General features: G+C 39.4%; 1 protein-coding gene and 1 long non-coding RNA gene across 3 annotated transcripts in view; one reads left to right on the forward strand and one right to left on the reverse strand.

Moving 5' to 3' along the window:
• The window catches only part of LOC138053020 (zinc metalloproteinase nas-4-like), a 13196-nt gene extending 120 nt beyond the window's left edge, over positions 1 to 13076 (reverse strand). Inside the window, exons 1-6 of one of the 2 annotated variants that reach the window (XM_068899692.1) lie at positions 12713 to 13076; positions 12269 to 12439; positions 11246 to 11366; positions 4998 to 5191; positions 4178 to 4408; positions 1 to 3428 (exon numbers count right to left, since the gene is read on the reverse strand). The exon at positions 1 to 3428 is cut by the window's left edge and continues 120 nt beyond it. In XM_068899692.1, the coding sequence (XP_068755793.1) occupies positions 3118 to 3428; positions 4178 to 4408; positions 4998 to 5191; positions 11246 to 11366; positions 12269 to 12439; positions 12713 to 12932 (1248 nt within the window). In that variant the 5' untranslated portion in view covers positions 12933 to 13076 and the 3' untranslated portion in view covers positions 1 to 3117. Of the gene's footprint in view, positions 3429 to 4177; positions 4409 to 4997; positions 5192 to 11245; positions 11367 to 12268; positions 12440 to 12679 lie in introns of both variants that reach the window. The other variant, XM_068899691.1, reaches the window with a different exon arrangement.
• Positions 13077 to 14187: 1111 nt separating this feature from the next.
• On the forward strand, positions 14188 to 16071 carry LOC138053022 (uncharacterized). The gene is made up of 2 exons (XR_011133196.1): positions 14188 to 14220; positions 15586 to 16071. It is a non-coding gene; the product is annotated as an uncharacterized lncRNA (long non-coding RNA).
• Positions 16072 to 16831: the final 760 nt, after the last annotated feature.

Raw genomic sequence — 16831 nt, forward strand, 5'->3', positions numbered from 1 at the left:
TCTTGATTTATACAATAAACTAAACGATTTTCTAGATAGACATACCGAGAGAACGTTTCTCCCATTTTTTGTACACAACTGAAGAACTCAGAATATGGACGAAGAATTATTCATTTACGGTGATTTCATGCAGTTAAAATCCCTATATCCTTCTTCTTGAAGACCTTCTAAGATCTTAATTCTACACATAGATGTGACCGGACACTTGTAAATACGACTTTGATCTGGTCTGGTGTTGATATGCTGCCGCCGAACGATCTCGATGCAATGTGCAAGATCTCCAGAGAGGGTGACAACTGTATCATGATATCGATAAAATAGATCGAACATTTTATAGAAATTCAGTGGAATCTTGGTATGTTGTGGAGGTCTTTAAGATAAAAATGATTGTATTTTGGTGAATTCAGGAAGTTTCACCGCCTGAAACTATGATATGGAATTTTGGTACAAATATATGCACCACAAACTTCATCTGTCGGCGAAGGATGGTGTTATAGTTATAGATTGATAAAATATGGCCAATTTTAAAGAAAAATCAAATGAAATGGTCCACGAGACATTGATGTAAAGAAATTACTCAAACTTTAACTGATACCGTTGTATTTATCCAGTAAAGCAGCCGAGCATTTTGGCATTTTCGCAAGAAACTTTCATTTGTCGTAGTGAGATTGTGGCACTCCTTTGTGTGAATTCAAGCCAAGAAAGACGTTTCTCCAGTTAAAAAAATTCCAATTCCTTCCTTGGTAGTAATTAGCAAATTGATAATAAAACCTTTATGGTCAAATTCTATTTTAAGACTAAAAACCACCAACTGCGACCATTAAGTACGATTTCACGGTAGTTTCTAGGAATTTTCTGTTGTTAGAGTGCCATTGAAATTGTCCAAAATAACAACTTTTAAAAGAACTGGGCTTCCTATGAACAGCCACTGTGTCACAGTAAGAGCCTTAACGGCATGTTCATTGCGGAGTACGTGATTCTTACCAAAATCCCTCAGTCGGAACCTTCCGCCAGTTTTGCACAACAAAAACTGATATACAATATCGCACCCACAGCTACAAATTGGTTAAAAAAACAACAAATTTCGAAACAATAGTGGTCGTAGCACGAGGCAGGCTATGGGGTCACTTTAAACCAAAGGACAAAGAAACACAAACACACAAATAGCCCCTGATGGAGTCAGTGAATTCATGTATCTTGATGTCCTTGATCACAAGGCTTTGAACTCGAGTTCGACAAATTTCACATCTTGTTCAAACTGAACTAAAAGTGAACAAAACATACTTCGAAACAGAGGAGGAGTGTAATTTCCTCTAAACTATATTGCACAGATTTTAGAGGGTATAGAAGGCTAAGGTTACTTGAAACGATCTTTCATTTGCCCCTTCTCGCGCGGTGTGTACTACAAAGAGAAAAACAGAGCTCTTTTCTCAAAGTAGAGATTCTACTGAGCAACATGCCCAATAGTAAACGCGTGATTTTGAGGAAATAATTAATCAGAACTAACTTAATATTGAGTGAGGAAATTTTAATCTTGTGGACTTTTCCGTGGGAGCATAGTTAATAGAGGGAACGGGTTTGGAAGCTCGACAAACATCAAAGGAGCAAACAAAGATGCCAAGATTTAGGTTGGAAAGTCCACGACCGTGCACAAACTTTTGTTTTGCGCACACACACTATGCATGAATTACGTAACCAACACGTTTCTGTTGGTTAGTTCCTCAGTACGGAGTAAACAACTATTATGTTTTGTGCACGGTCAAGGCCAAAAAAGAGAACAAAAACCTACAACAAAGAAATTTGTCGCGTTTCATAACCATTGCCCTCAATTAACTATGGTGGGAGGCGTCTTGCATGCTATAATTATATAAAAGTAAGCTAAAAAAACACTCACAGTAAGAGTCCGCTGGGATTTTACGGAAATCAATCAGCTTAACGGAAATGAGTCAATAGGGAGATTAAGCATCGTGGTTAGAGCTAATAGTAGAGAAGAGATTCTTGATCGGCTTTCCTTAATAGAACAAACAAACACATGGCAATTGTGTTTGTTGCTTTCGGAGAATTTTTCACCTGTCCTGCCAACTAAAAACAGCAAACGAAACTTGCAGGATCAGCCCTTAACAACCGAGTATTGATATCATTTGTTGCTAACGTACGTGGTGCTTAAATTTCTTTAATTCTGCCCAGCGCTGTGTCAAACATCACAAGGTACTCAACGCCTTGAGCTTTTGGTTCTCACCAAAGGTAGTTTTGATCCACTGAGAGACTCCAAAGGGTAAAAAGCCACCGATTGCTCTAAGAAATAATTTAAATGGTGCGGTTTTTTTCTCTTGCCACGCCTAGCGACATGTGGCACCCAATAGGAGAGGCGGTTCACCATAGAAACCTGGAGTGAATTTCAATATCAGCTGAAATTTTAAATGAAAAGATTTTATATGACTCTAATATTATTAAATTTCCTGTTTGAATACCCGGAAACCGAGGAATCCTTAACATCACGTCATTCCCTGCCTCTAAAACGCTAAAGTGAAACTAGGGACGAAATACAAAAACTTATACCGCTGCTTTTAAAAACAGGTTCCTCCATACATGTAGCCTGCGTAGCAAGCGTTCTTGTGCGTTTTTAGGGAAAGGAAAACCCAGAAATCTATGGAGATCCCATTTTTCGCGCGGCCAAAACTCGTTCGCTCGCCGATCTCCATAGATTTCTGGGATTTCCTTTCCCTAAAAACGCACAGGAACGCTTGCTACGCAGGCTACCATACATGTCGCTTGTTCTTGAAAACATTGTTGATAAATATAGCTTTGTCGCTTCAAATTGAACAGATTGCATTTTCTTTCCTGTAAAATCGAGTCTTGTAAATACCAAGGATAATTCAATAGTTGATAAGTTTCCCGTGATAGAACTACCGTCAATTGTTGGCTCCTTTGTGTTTCTCTTTCCGTGTCATGCGCCTTTTTCAAGCGACCTCTCACATTCTCGCAAATGTACTGTTATCAGCGAGCGTCGGGAGATGATACCCTGAGAAAGAGCCGTAGTACGCTGTGGGAGCACGTCCGAGGCCCTCAAACACTCACCCAGCAATTTATGCAGGCGTCGAAACATTTTGTTTCAGTTCAAGTGTCTTCCTCTGCATCGTCATCGTCATCGTAGTGTCTTCTTCTTTGATTACATAACACAATATCACAATATTGCCACTCGGGCCTTTTCAATGTCGTGTAGCACCAAGGCCGTGCGCGTTTCCCACGAGGATTTCGACAATAATTGTGTTTTCCTAGCCCCACTCTTCCAGGGTGACGCAATTTTCCTTCCTCGTGATCATGGGGCCACCTTTCATTCCATGGTTGACAGGTTACACCCGTTTCTGTATAATTTAATGTTCCTCTATAATCTCGCCCGTCTCCAGACGAACTGTTGAAACAAGTTTCTGTAAAAGATGGTACACGACAAAATATTTTTTAGTTGTGTTGACGTACGACCAAATCAACACTGCAATAATTGTCTTAACCCCATTCGCAAACAACAGCATGAAGCACGTAACATTTCTTAGTTAAACGAGAAAGTTGTTATGCCAAAAACTTACTTTACCTTCATGCACCAAATAAGCTTATTTCGTCTTTAGGTACAAAAAGAATGCAACAATACATCGTATTTACATAACTGACAGAAATTTCGTAACAAATAAAAACATTGACGGTAAAATTGAGGGTTCAAGGTGTCTTATATTACCGTGTGCTAAGGATCACAGCTGGAGTAAGGGATGAAAATGCAATGTGGATGAAAAAAAGACCAACTGACGATGCAAACTTACGGCTCAATTAATGAACTTATATTTTGGTGTAACCATTATTTGTTTGTTGTATGATGGCACTTCGAACGGCCAGCGCTGGTAAAATCAGTGCTCGTGCAGTTATGATCAAAATTCCTTTCTCATAAAATTTTGTGATCATTTAAACGTGTGCAGAATTTAATTGAATTGTAAATAATTTTTATGACTGCAGGTCTAGAGCAAGACATGTATCGGCATGTTCCTGACGATTGCATTCAAAAATGCCAAAACATGTCTTAAATACTGAAAAGTGGTGTGTCATTACTATTATTATTTCTTTCAATTTTATTATAAGCCTCCCCCGCTTTCTACCAAAGGAAAGTATCATGGTGTCGAATTCAACTTACTTGATTCCTCGGAAGGGATTTTATTGCAGTTGTACATAGCATTTACTTGTGCTATATCGATCCAGGACAGTCCATTTCGTTGACCAATCTCAGCACCAATTCTTCGCCCTCTCTTCCGAATTTTTATGGTGGCTTTGCCGTTTTTGCTGAAGAACTTCGTACCGTAATGCATGATAGAGAAGTAGTCATACTCGTAGTTCATAGAATCCATAACTTTTCTTGGCATCTTATCTAAATTAAAGAGAATTAATTAACCATGGACGTTACCGTTACATCCTCGAGGGTGCTATTGTCTCTTGAGAGTTTTAATTTTAAATTTCATCCGTTTAAAACCATTTGGAACCCTTTTAGCAGAGTCCTTCTCGTTCTTCCTCGAAAATTAAAAACCAAGAAGATAATTTTTTTATTTTTCTCAATTTTCCCACGCAATAGAAAACTGAGACATTAAACCTAAAAAACACATCAAGTCCCCTACTTTTCCTTGCAGGTTATCATAATATCTCTATAATAATCGTCTCAGCTGGACACTGCGGCAACGAAACATATCTTCACCTTTAGGAGTAGCGTGTGAAGAGAATCAGTGTCATTTTCTCAAGATTGTCAAAAAAGGTTAAAGAAGGAAAGATCTCATAAATGAATAAAATCCACCATATAAACCAGGAGTTAAAATATTTGACGAATTATGAGATGAGATCTCATTGCATGGTCTTGTATGATTTTTTTTCCTTTTTCACGATTCTTAACAATCATTACGTTTTATCATACACACAGAATGAACGTTAATCAATCATAGGAAAGTTAAAAGACATGGGTTTCTTACTAAATTGGTCCATAGCATTGGTTTGAATGTTTTCTTTTTGAATGCGAATGTATTGATCACGATCTTGTCTGCTTTGTTCGTGCCAAAATCCCACGGCATGACCAATCTCATGAATAATGGTGCCCATATATTCACAGCCAGGACCAATTGACACCTTCTGTTCCCCTCCTGCTCGGCCGACGTACGACCAACATCTGAAAAGCAAATAAACTGGTTAAATATTAAGAAACGACGCGAGTTTACCAAGGGGAAAAGATCCGATTGCCACCAACAGGAGCCGAGATTTATACTTTGGAAAAGGCACTAATGAGCCACAAGGGACTTGTGGGAAGAAACAATTTGTGATCAACTAGGTTAGGTGACAATCTCGTCCCCTGACACTCCTAGGTCTAAAAATTCGTAATGGTGACATACTCGCAGCCACTGGCAGTGAGATTTAATGAGGAAATGTTTAGCCCTGTGAACAATGAATGAAACCAGCTGAAAAGATCAACATAACTGGCATGCCTTAATTGACTGATCTTTCGCTTTAAAATCAACTCGACATTTTTAAATATCGTGTTGATTTTAAAACCTTAAACTTTTTCAAGCCTTGTACAATAGGTGGTTTGCACCCAATGTCTAGAGGGACAGATAACAATGCAGCATTGTACAATTGTTGATGGACGAACAAAAGGTGGTAATGAGACTTTTGGGCTATGATTTTCCCTTAACTCACCATCTACACACACAATGTCCCCCCGGCTACCGGCTAATCAGTGAATGTTATAGTTAGTGAAGAGAAACCCCTTCTTGTAAGGTGAATGAGCGTTTTTTTTTTGTTCACCAACATGGCGTCGATCACGTAATGTCAATACAACCTATATACACGCGTGTCTAATGGAGGCAGTAACCATAACTACTATCTTTATGCCCATGTAATCCATCTGTGTTAGTCCTACTAAAGGAAGTGGACCAACAGAAGAACGGAGAGGAACTCTGAACAGGGTCGGAATCATTGAATCCACGATTCATTTTCGTTCTCCACTGTTTCTCTACCGACTGGGCTATTACATTAGACGGCCTCGTGTATCTAAGACGTCATTTCACGGCAATGAACAAGGTGAACTCTCGGATGGATTACATGAAGATAGAAGTTAAAATTACAATCTAGGAGATGTCTCAATGTTCTACCCTATTCAAATATCCCGAGGTTAAGATACTTTGTGTATTGTATTTACATTCTATTATAATGTGGCATTCACATTTAAATGACATGAGTGACATGGAAATACCTGGAACAAAATGTTTTAGTCCCTAAGGGTTTCAATTGAGTACATCATTGAGTTAGCCGATTTGATCTATTGCAAAAAAAGGGCTTCACAGCCAACGTTTGAATAACGTACCCCTTCTCGTTACTTGCACACTTTCATTGTAGTGAAATGACATCTCGAATAAGTACCCACGCCTTGCCGTCATCTGGCAAAGAAGCTCAGTCGGTAGAGCAACGGTGTTCTAGACCGGAGATCTTGGTTTGGATTCCCACCTCGGTCAGAGTTTTTCTGTCCTTATGTAGGCTCAGTCCCATTATCAAAGCCACCACGTGGATGGATTTCATGGGATGAAAGATACCACTTAGCAATAATACACGACCAACTGGACGACTGAATAAATATACCCATTCTTGTTACTTCCTATTCCAGGCATAGCTAACCCAGCGTTGTTATCATCAGAAAACTTGAGCACACGATAAATTAAATCACATCTTTGCAGAACTGAAAAGGATTTTCATTCCTATTTCTATTCCTATTCGTATTTTCCTTCCTTCCTTCCTTCCTAGACTGAATGACAACACGAAAGTTCTGCTTGGTACCGAGAATAAGAATAAGGCAATCCAGGACACACTGAAAAATTGGATCATCGACGGCCGGGATTCCTTTTTTATCCATAACGTCCAGTGAGAGACAAAGGGTTGTGCGAGGAGTTGAGGTTTTTTATTTCAAGTTTAACATTTCTTCCCTGCCTTCAGAGGCTGTTTTGACCCTATTTTAAACAATCATCCCCCATTATTTTCTTTCGGTTTATACTGAAATCCTCGTTATCGTAGTTGAGGTTTGTCTTAACTCGAAGAAAATGTCATTGTATTATGATGTCTTACGATGTACCGTATTTGGCCCAAGAAGATGAAAAGGAAACAGATGAGGAATCATAATCACATTCAAGTTAGAGCGAGTTTCAATTGAGTGTCGTAAAACCAAAACCAAAGTAATTACTTTGGCCAATCAAAAAGGACGGAGACAATCCACTAAACCAATCAAAACTCGAAGTAATTACACGTAGCCGACACAAAGCGCGGGAAAATGTGCACGCGTGAGCCACGATTGACTTTGGTTTCACTTCTGATTGGTTGAAAAAATGGCGCGAGAACTTTGAACCAATCACTGAGTGAAGTAATCATAAACCAAAGTAATTATCTAATTACTTTCGACACTCAATTGAAAACCGCTCTAATACAAATAATAATAATAATAATAATAATAATAATAATAATAATCTGTATCCAATGTGACCATGTTATTAAAGATAGAAGGCCTGACATGGTAATCATCAATAAAGAAGAGAAGAACTGCTTTATTGTTGACATCGCCATCCCCGGAGATTCAAGACTCAGTAAAAAAGAGGATGAAAAGGTTGAAAAATACAAAGACCTGAAGAGAGAGACGCCCTAATTAAGTGGAGTAACAAGAAAGTTATGTGACTTGATTGGGAAACTTGGCATCACACTCCAAACAGCATTCCTACAAAAGACTGCACTATTAGGAACAGCAAGGATTCTGAGAAAGGTGCTTGGTACATAATTTAAGGAGAAGAGATCGTATGGGTCGGAACCCTTGGTCAAAGGTTATGACCCGTTTCCTCAGTTTTTTTATATCGGCAAAGATCAGCCTGTGAAGGTGAAAATAATAATAATAATAAACCAAACCAAAACCAAAGTAATTACTTTGGCCAATCAAAATGGACGGACACAATCCAGTAAACCAATCAAAACTCAAAGTAATTACACGTAGCCGACACAAAGAGCGGGAAAATGGGCACGCGCGAGCCACGATTGGTTTTGGTTTCACTTCTGATTGGTTGAAAAAGTGGCGCGAGAACTTTGAACCAATCACTGAGTGAAGTAATCATAAACCAAAGTAATTCGCTAATTACTTTCGACACTCAATTGAAAACCGCTCTAATAATAATAATAATAATAATAATAAACATCGCTGCGAAAAATGTCGTTCACCGTCGGTGCTCTGGCTCAAGCCGCTTTCCGATAACATATTTTTTAAACCAAGTAATAAACTCTCTGAAGCCTGCCGTGGAAGAAAAATTACCGGCGACAGTATTTTTATTCACAGAGTACCGTCCTTTTTCACTCCTCGCGAAAATGGATCGTCATTTTAGTAATGCCTCAAGGCTTCTACACGGTTTATGGAATAGCAGAGAACCGCCTGATGACCATGAAGAGCTCTGCAGCTGTAACAACCAAAGTGACATTTGTGCTTGCTAAACTGATCTAATGATCTGTTGTTCATTGAGGACGTTGAATTAGTGGATCCACTGTTATTCACTGTTATACTGACCGACAATAAAGTTAGCTTTATTGAAGAGCGCTTTTGATAGCGGTTTTTTCGCAAGTAAACAAGGCTGGCTGCTCATAGATTTTTCAGCGTCCTTTTTTTTTATCGACTTCACTTGTTTACGAACTACTTCGCAAACGCAACTCCTTGTTTGACAGTGTCGTGCTGTCCGCTGTCATTTGAGGCCACAATACTAGAGAGGCCAGGTGGTTCAGTTTTTTTTTTTCTATGCTAGCGTCATAATAGTGTGATTTTTAACTAAACACAAACAACTGGCTACATCAAATAATAAGAATGTTATTTTCTAAGATAATCCTTGAAGGTTTAGGCCTTAGGTAAGGCAGATAAATGGGTAAAATAAATTAGACTGCCAATATGTCCGAGCATATGTCGAGAAGCTTTTGACCAAGGCTAAACAAGGCGGCACCTGCTCATTTGAGTATATGTCGAAAACTATCTCACGTAATCATTAAATCAATACCGAGGGTAGTTTCAAAACACTGCGTCCAAACGCCATTGTGCTTCAGCAACGATGACTGCTTGCGGACATTTCTTTCGAATCATTTCACAATTTTTCTAACTTTTACGGTGTCAATTTTTTCCAAGAACTAAAACTGGTTTGAACACCGTCAGGGTGAATGTAAGTCACCATCAAAGAGTGAAAAGAGAAAAAAAAAATGCGGGTAGCTCCTAATATGTGCCGCCCGTTGTCTGTATTCCTTATGATGTTGATATCTCGTTGATTTCTGTTGTTTCGCAAAGGACGCGATGAAATTTTCGAAACTGTAAAACGCATGTGCTGGGTGCAGGGGTATTGTTTAGTCATTCATTGTTTTGCAGCATTCTCAATCATGCTGCCGGACGGTCTTTGTGGCAGCTACTTAATTTATCACTTTCAAGAAAATATAAGAACCTTCAGTTGTCAACAATGACTTTTCGCCGAAATGAATTTCCTGGTCGATTTTGGGCTTCGAGCAGGATTAATTCAGTGAAATAAAAGGATACATGTAAGTGTTTTGGCCGAGTATGAGAATATTTGGGTTGTTGTTTATCACTTAATTTATGTCACTTGTTGAAGCAAGTCTTGGTTTATGAGGTTAACAAAGCACATCGTGGTTACTGCTTGATATGGGTAAAACACTCATACATTTTTAAGCACTTCTAAAACTGCAGTCGTCATGAATTAAGCTCAAGAATTCTACTTTTTCAAGTCATATTGTACAACGACTAAGTTACAATCAAAATGTTTTCCACACGCAGTTAACCATCAATTGTGCGAGGAAACTAGTTTCTCGACAAAGGAAATAATTGACGAAAGCTGGTGCCAGTCCATACTGAAATGTGACAATCACACGTTGAGGCCGCCAGACATGTGTCCACCACAAACGTATTTCAAGATCAACGATTGGTTCCGTTTAGCTGGTAAGGAAGTTGGAAACCAAATTGTTTGCCAAGCAATGACATGGCTAGTAAGATGTTCATTCAAGAGGTTGAATGTTTTTACAATCCACGGTCGGCATTTTGGAGGTACATAAAAAGAAGTTTTATGGTTTTATTGGTGGAAGAACGCGGAAGAAAAAGGAAATTGGTAGCATTTTATGGTCATGCAAGAGCCGACGGCGACCGAAAACGATTGTGATGGCACCCGAGCGGCTAATACACAGAATTCCATTTCTTAGAAAATTGCTTTCATTCCGTGCTCATTGTTAATAACCGTGGCATATGGTTTGCAGTCTGTCACCGAAATGTTGATCAGTAAGGCTTTACCATAACGTTTTTACTAAAAAACAACCTCATCTTCAGAACACCATAAGCTCCACTGAGCAAGCAGTAAACAACCTTGCCAATAGGACTTAAGCAGGTAGTTATATTCTTCAAAACGAACGGAAACCTATTACATTTCTTTGGTCGGCAGTAACGAGGTAATTTTCAGTCTCGATAAAAACTTTCATTATTATTGACATTTGTAAACAATAGAAAAACTGTCAAATGTTTATTTGTAGTTAATTCCACAGCCTTTCAGCAAATCACGGTCGTCCGCCATTCAAATTAGGTTTTATCGCCTCGCCAATTAATCAAACCAATTCTTTAGTTTGCTGTCGCTTGTGATGTTGAGCCATTGTAAGGTTCTATTCATGTTTTCTTTGTTCTGTTTGCTTTGAAAGAGAGAAGCAAAACTAAAATAACACTCTAATCAATACTTTTCCGGTGCATGCATCAGTTTGCCAGTTACCGTGCTTATTGCTAACCGCATTTGAATGACTTAATTAACCATAAAAATGTCAACGAATTTCCGGCCTCTCTCCGTTCTCCTCTTGTCATTAAGAAGAAGCGTTAATGACTTCACAAATTAGAGTGCTAAGACCATTGAAAAAGAAATTTTTTGCTTTTTGTGTGATCCGCTACTTGATAATCTGTTTTGTGAGTGGGTCGGTGCGTTGACAAACTTTCAAAGACAACTTAAACAAAACAAGTTCAATGTTGCTAAAATCGTTTTACCGAACTCTCGTCTCTCAAGGTAGCCCTCCATTCTATATATTGGTAACGCATAGCTCCTTGCGTATGAGAGTGTTTTACGAATCTGAAAGCAGCCGAAAAATCATGAATATTTCAGTCAAAGTAAGATGCACTAATAATCCTTACCCAAGTTCGTCAACAAACCGAATGTAATCTACATCCCCGTCTCTCTTATGCCGGAAATTTAGACACGTTTTCCTCTTCCAGTGTCTCAAGGCTTTCCTTATTTCCTTCTTGGTTTTTGTAGCTGCAATGAACCAAGGAATAACAAAAAGTTACAACGTTTTGTATAGGAAAGTTTTGTATCGTAATTAAATTAAAATTGACGGCAATGAATGCATTGTTGATAGAAAAGAACACAGCATCAATTACAGTTCGCCTTGGCTCCGCCTTCATGCATACACACACTCCATGAATTGGGAAACTGTGTGCAATGTCCTGGGCTTAGCAGTCATCTGCATCGACTCTTTAGGGCTTAAAATATTCATTGTCAGCACAAACCTCATTGAACATTAAGCAACACAATGACATGGCATTGTTTAAACTCTAACCCCCTCTTCTTCGACATCCTAATGACTGCATTACGTCGGATGATAATTGCTCAAGCCACATATATCCACTACACATATTTACAAAGAAATGTCTTCCGAATCTCTCGAATCTCAAAATGAGAACACTTTGAGGCTTATTTCTGGACTAAAGGCATTGCTTCTGTCCTTGAGAAATTTGGCTTCAGTAAGATGAAGAGTTTGAAGGCAACAAGTTTAACCACAACTTTTATGAATCGAAAAAGCTCGCAGCTCGGGTAACACATTCCCATAAGTCTTTTGTACATAAATTGTCGCGTGGGTCGATGTAGTGCAGTCAAGTCTTGGAGTGTAGTAAAATATAGCTTCAATTCCCACCCCATTCGCTTCAGGGCTTGAGGTTTATTTGCCAGGTGAACTAAAACGATTCCTTAGAACTAAAATCCTGGTAACATGGCAAATTGTCTTCAGGCTTTGCCACAGTTTAGTCAGATCGTTGTTTCGGTCCAAACTATCGCGCTGGTGAACATTTTCCTCCTGCCCAAAATCTCCAGGTCTGGGGAAGTTTTAGCAATGGTTCTACAGCTCATTGCCTCCTGAAAGGTGAATCAGATCAGCTTACCTAAGTCTCTGTCGACAACATAAGGAATCTCGCCATTGGGCCATCGAGATGTCGCTAATTTCTTTACTGCCCTCGTTATTCGGGCACGACCTCCTCGTATGAGAAGGCGTGTTCTCAAGTCTAAGACGATGTCTCCTTGGAAAAGCGCCCCGCCATCAAACGACACTTCACCTAAAAAAGATGTCCATTGGATACAGGTTACGAATTAATTAATCTGAAGGGAAAGCCCAGATTACAACTGATACGGTTCGCGCTCTTTTTTTTTTTTTTTTACAGCCGTCGAGTTGTTCGCGCAAGTCGCATCGTAGTCTTTGACACGGTCTGCGAGCGATTTACTATTGCGATTAATGATAGTTGGCGACAAGCGGCAAATCAAAGGGTCTATTGCAAAGCACTGAGATATAAACACACTGCCTGAATAGACGACACCGAAGCGGTGCACACCTTGATGGTTGATCAAGTCTTGGTTCACTTCCCATGGCTCCGGTGCCTCAGACTTGCTAAAGATATTTGTCTCGTCCTCGGAGCAATCTTTGAGGGTGCCAGAGGTTTTCTTTTCATCTTCACGGAGGACAGGAAAGGCAGAAAGATATACAACATGCACGAAAATAAAACCAAGCCCGATTCGCTGAACCAACATGGCTCCTACTCGTCTCGTTAGCATATGTTACGCGTTCAAATCAATGAGAAAGGTTTGCGCCGTTTTTAAGTTGTCATTTGCGTAGTGGCGTCACAGGCGTTCCATTTAAATAGCCTCTATATGAGAATCGGATGATGTGGGCGGTATTACTTGCAAATAATTTTAACACCGATGTCAGTCATTTCAAGCTGAGACTTACAAACAACCTAATTTGACAGTCAATTACACTTTACACTCTGCTCTGCTGGTGTTGCCCAGTGATGGTTGGGATTCGTGCAGAAATTTCGGACGCTGCGCTCCGCGTTGCTCCAGATTCCTTCACGGATGTCTAATTTGGGAAAGTAGATCCGGAAACGTGGAAGTGAGGCCTTGAGCTTCAAAAGATTTTTGGCATGCGATGGAGGTGATTTAACTAATTTCCTTGTGGGATTATGAACTGAAAGCCGATAACGTCCCGCGGTGCTAAACATTGGCCGGGGAAGCTATTATTACTTCGCAATACCACCGCGTGAAGGTTTTGTTTTCAGTTCGCACGGTTCGTTCTCATGTAAGAGCAGAGTGCTTTGGATGTGTTCACATTGGTTTTGCCTTTATCAGCAACGCAAGAACTTGAGCACAACCACAAATGGATGTTCTAGTTGAGTTGAGACTGGACAATTTTCGATTCAAAACACAATCAAAGCAGCCCATCGACTGCCTCAAGGGGTGAACGAAACCCCAATTTGAGATAACTGGTGAAGCGTTTGCTGTGACTAACAGAGTGTGGCGAATAAGTGAGTGCAGTACTGCTGACACAATAACAGTAATTTTAAGATGACCCCGGTGTTTATACACCGTAGTGACAGTTGTATTTCTAATAAAGCACGCAAACCAATGGGAATTGTCAACACCGATTAAACTGTATCTGTGGTTGTATCTCTCGATGGTCCAACCAATTTGCCGTACTTTTGCCGGTTAAATTCGCGAAAGAAGCTTGAATTCTGCGCAGCAAATGAAAGAAGAAGATAACGTGATGACTCACACGTGGTTTGTAATGCCAATTTTTTCACGCTGTTAACTTCTGCCGGCAACAGACCCCCGTGTTACTTGACTTGGCAGTGTACGACCTTAAAACAACATCTGACTGCTGTTCAGGTTCACTCCACATTAAGAATACATTTACAGTTATGTAGTAACTTATTTTCCGAGTTTTTGGGTTCAACCAATTTACTTTTACGACTCAGATAAGTCTGATTTGCATTATTATTACACAGGAATGCGGTTACTTGCTCTAAGCTTTGTTGACCTGTTCTTATCTGCCCGGAATGGTGAGGTGCGAAATATTTTCTTGTCACTATTCTAATGTAGTCGACCGTGATTTTTAGCTTCAAAAGACATGCGTTTCTTAATAAGAAGGGTAAGATGGCCCGTCTGTTTTGTTTATCAACTAATGATTAATAGGGAAATATAAGTGGTTTCGTTGTGTGGTCTTCAAGGTCGCCAACTGATTGACTTAAGTGTGTGATAAATTGCTTAATTGAAGTCTCGCTAATGGAGCTGTAATTGTTCTTTTCAGTCCCTAACTTGTTCCACTTTGTTAAAACTATTATCATTAACCTTCTGTTCGAGTTTAAGAGATGAAACGTTACTACAGAGTTTACGATGGACAGAATTTTGGTTCAGTTAGGTTAGAAAACAAATAAATGAAGGCATATGGTGGTTTTTCATGAATCATTTACGAGTTCCACACCCCTCTGTTGGAGAAGGAATTTCACTGAATTAAGGCTGGTCACGGAAGTTTAAAATCCTTTGACCTAAAACGTGGCTAGCTTTTTCATACTCAGCTTAAGTTTTTAGAAAAATGTAATAAAGTGCTTCCTATTTATAGGTTAACGAGTGGTCTGTCGAATATCTCAAAAACAGACTTCCAAAGGAAGGGCAGAGGTATTCTTAGGAATTTGCGACATTTCGAGCATTTGTCAATTGTTTTCCAAAGAGCATTCTTTGTAAGAGTTACCATCAACCAACTCAATAATTAAAGTATTGAAATAGATTCCACCAGCGTTGTAGGAATTAAGCGGTTAATATCAAAGGTTCGACAGAGAAACGTAGCCTATCTATAGCCGGTTAATGAGCTAAGGATTTCGACAACAGATCAGTCTTTGAGTAAGCCACCTCTCTTTGAGCTCAGCTTCGCAACGATAAACCTCTTGTCATAACAAATGGAAAAAAAGTTTAGATGGTTGTCAAAAAGGGTATAGTTTCGGTGAATTAGCTGGAAAAGCGACTGGTGGGGATTTCTATTGTGACGCATGTATTGACTTGATGTCACCATGAAAGCTAGGCTCTTGTTTGACTTTGCTACGTGAGTTTGTATTTGGTTGAATATCTGTGGTACCTTCTGACAAATTCCGTATCGCTTCTAACTGAGCTTGCTGTTGTCGGTAATGGAAAAGCACTATTTGTCAGTGGAGCGATAAAGCCAGAAAACCGTCCAGCTTTATTCTGAACATTAGCTTATTGATGCTGATAAAGGATCCACTGAAACTCATCATGCAGAAAAACCGTTCCTTACTGGTCAAGGAAAAATCCCTTCAGTCTTATCTTTGTTAACAAAACTTTTGATAGACAAGTTTTCTTACGAAAGATTAAGGCTTTTCTTAGCGCTCATCTTAACGTTTTTTGTTTTTTTTTACAGCGGTCCGTATGACCAGATGGTTCAGTGCATGTATTGCAGGACCACGGCACAAAACCAATACAACCGTGATTAATTAAATTCTGATAATTGTTTTGTTGTCAGGATTCCAGGTTTCAGCTTCGTGGCATAAACATCAGGCTGGAAGGTTCTAGAAATCGAGTCTATTCAGTTTCCTATTGATGAAAAGATCACTAACTTCTCTGTTTGATATGATAAGTTATTCAGGTATCTGCTGTCGTCAAAACAGAGTCAAGATGGTGACGAGAAAGCTGCGTTGGCTTTCCAGTGTATTACACGTATGTCATCAGCATCATAAAGGGTCCTGATCTTTCGCCCCTTCGTAACCAGAACGAGAGGTTTCGAAAGTGTATTCTTGGAACTGTAGGAGCTGAGGAGATTCGATTTAATTGAAACTGAGGAGTCAGTGCGAAGGATTCTCCAGAAAACCACTCCTTATTAGCCTTCAATTAAAACTCCCTTTACGCATTTGTGTAGCCCTTCAATGAAAAGCCTTGCATGGTTGCGAGTTGTAAACTTTTAAACTTGTTCCTTCATTTGTGGTATCTGAAAAAGAAGAGGAAGCAAAGTGATTGTCTAAATATAGACAAGCCTGTTCCTCGTCACTTTGCCTAATTTTTATAACGCTTGAAGACAGGATTCGCTTACAATCTAATCAGTGAAGCCTCTTCGTCAGCGTCAGACGTTTAATCAGATACCGGTGGCATAAGATGATCAGAGTGTTATCGCTTTATCCGCCTAAAATGTTTGAGATTTTTTCTTGTAGCAGTGACTTCAGAGTGCAATCATCTTAACGCGTTAAAAGCTACTGGAAAGTCAACGAAAATCTGCTTGCTTTGAGCGTTTTACTAAACAAGCCAATTTTTCTTTGGATGTGTATTCTACATTTCTTGTCATTTTTGCAATGATTTGCAAGAGATGTCATAACTCACTAATCTCGTTTCACTGGCCCCCGGTTTTTTAAGGCAAATTATATGACGTGTTTTGTGAACAGGTTCAGCGTTAACTGAACGGTTTCGTGACGTCTAATGGTGTTAACTCATACGGCCAGGAGATCAGTAGTCAAATTTTCTAAGCTTTGATCTGCATTTCTGTTTAATTAATGCTCAAAACAGAACCAACCAAAGGGTAACCTTTTTCTGTTTGTTTATTTTTGTGAAGATTTTTGTCATTGATCGAGGCCCCTTGGGCATTACGTAACATCCTCTTGGTTAAAGTAATTTTCCAG

This window comes from Montipora capricornis, chromosome 6, assembly GCF_036669925.1.
Source record: "Montipora capricornis isolate CH-2021 chromosome 6, ASM3666992v2, whole genome shotgun sequence".
Taxonomy (NCBI): Eukaryota; Metazoa; Cnidaria; class Anthozoa; order Scleractinia; family Acroporidae; genus Montipora; species Montipora capricornis.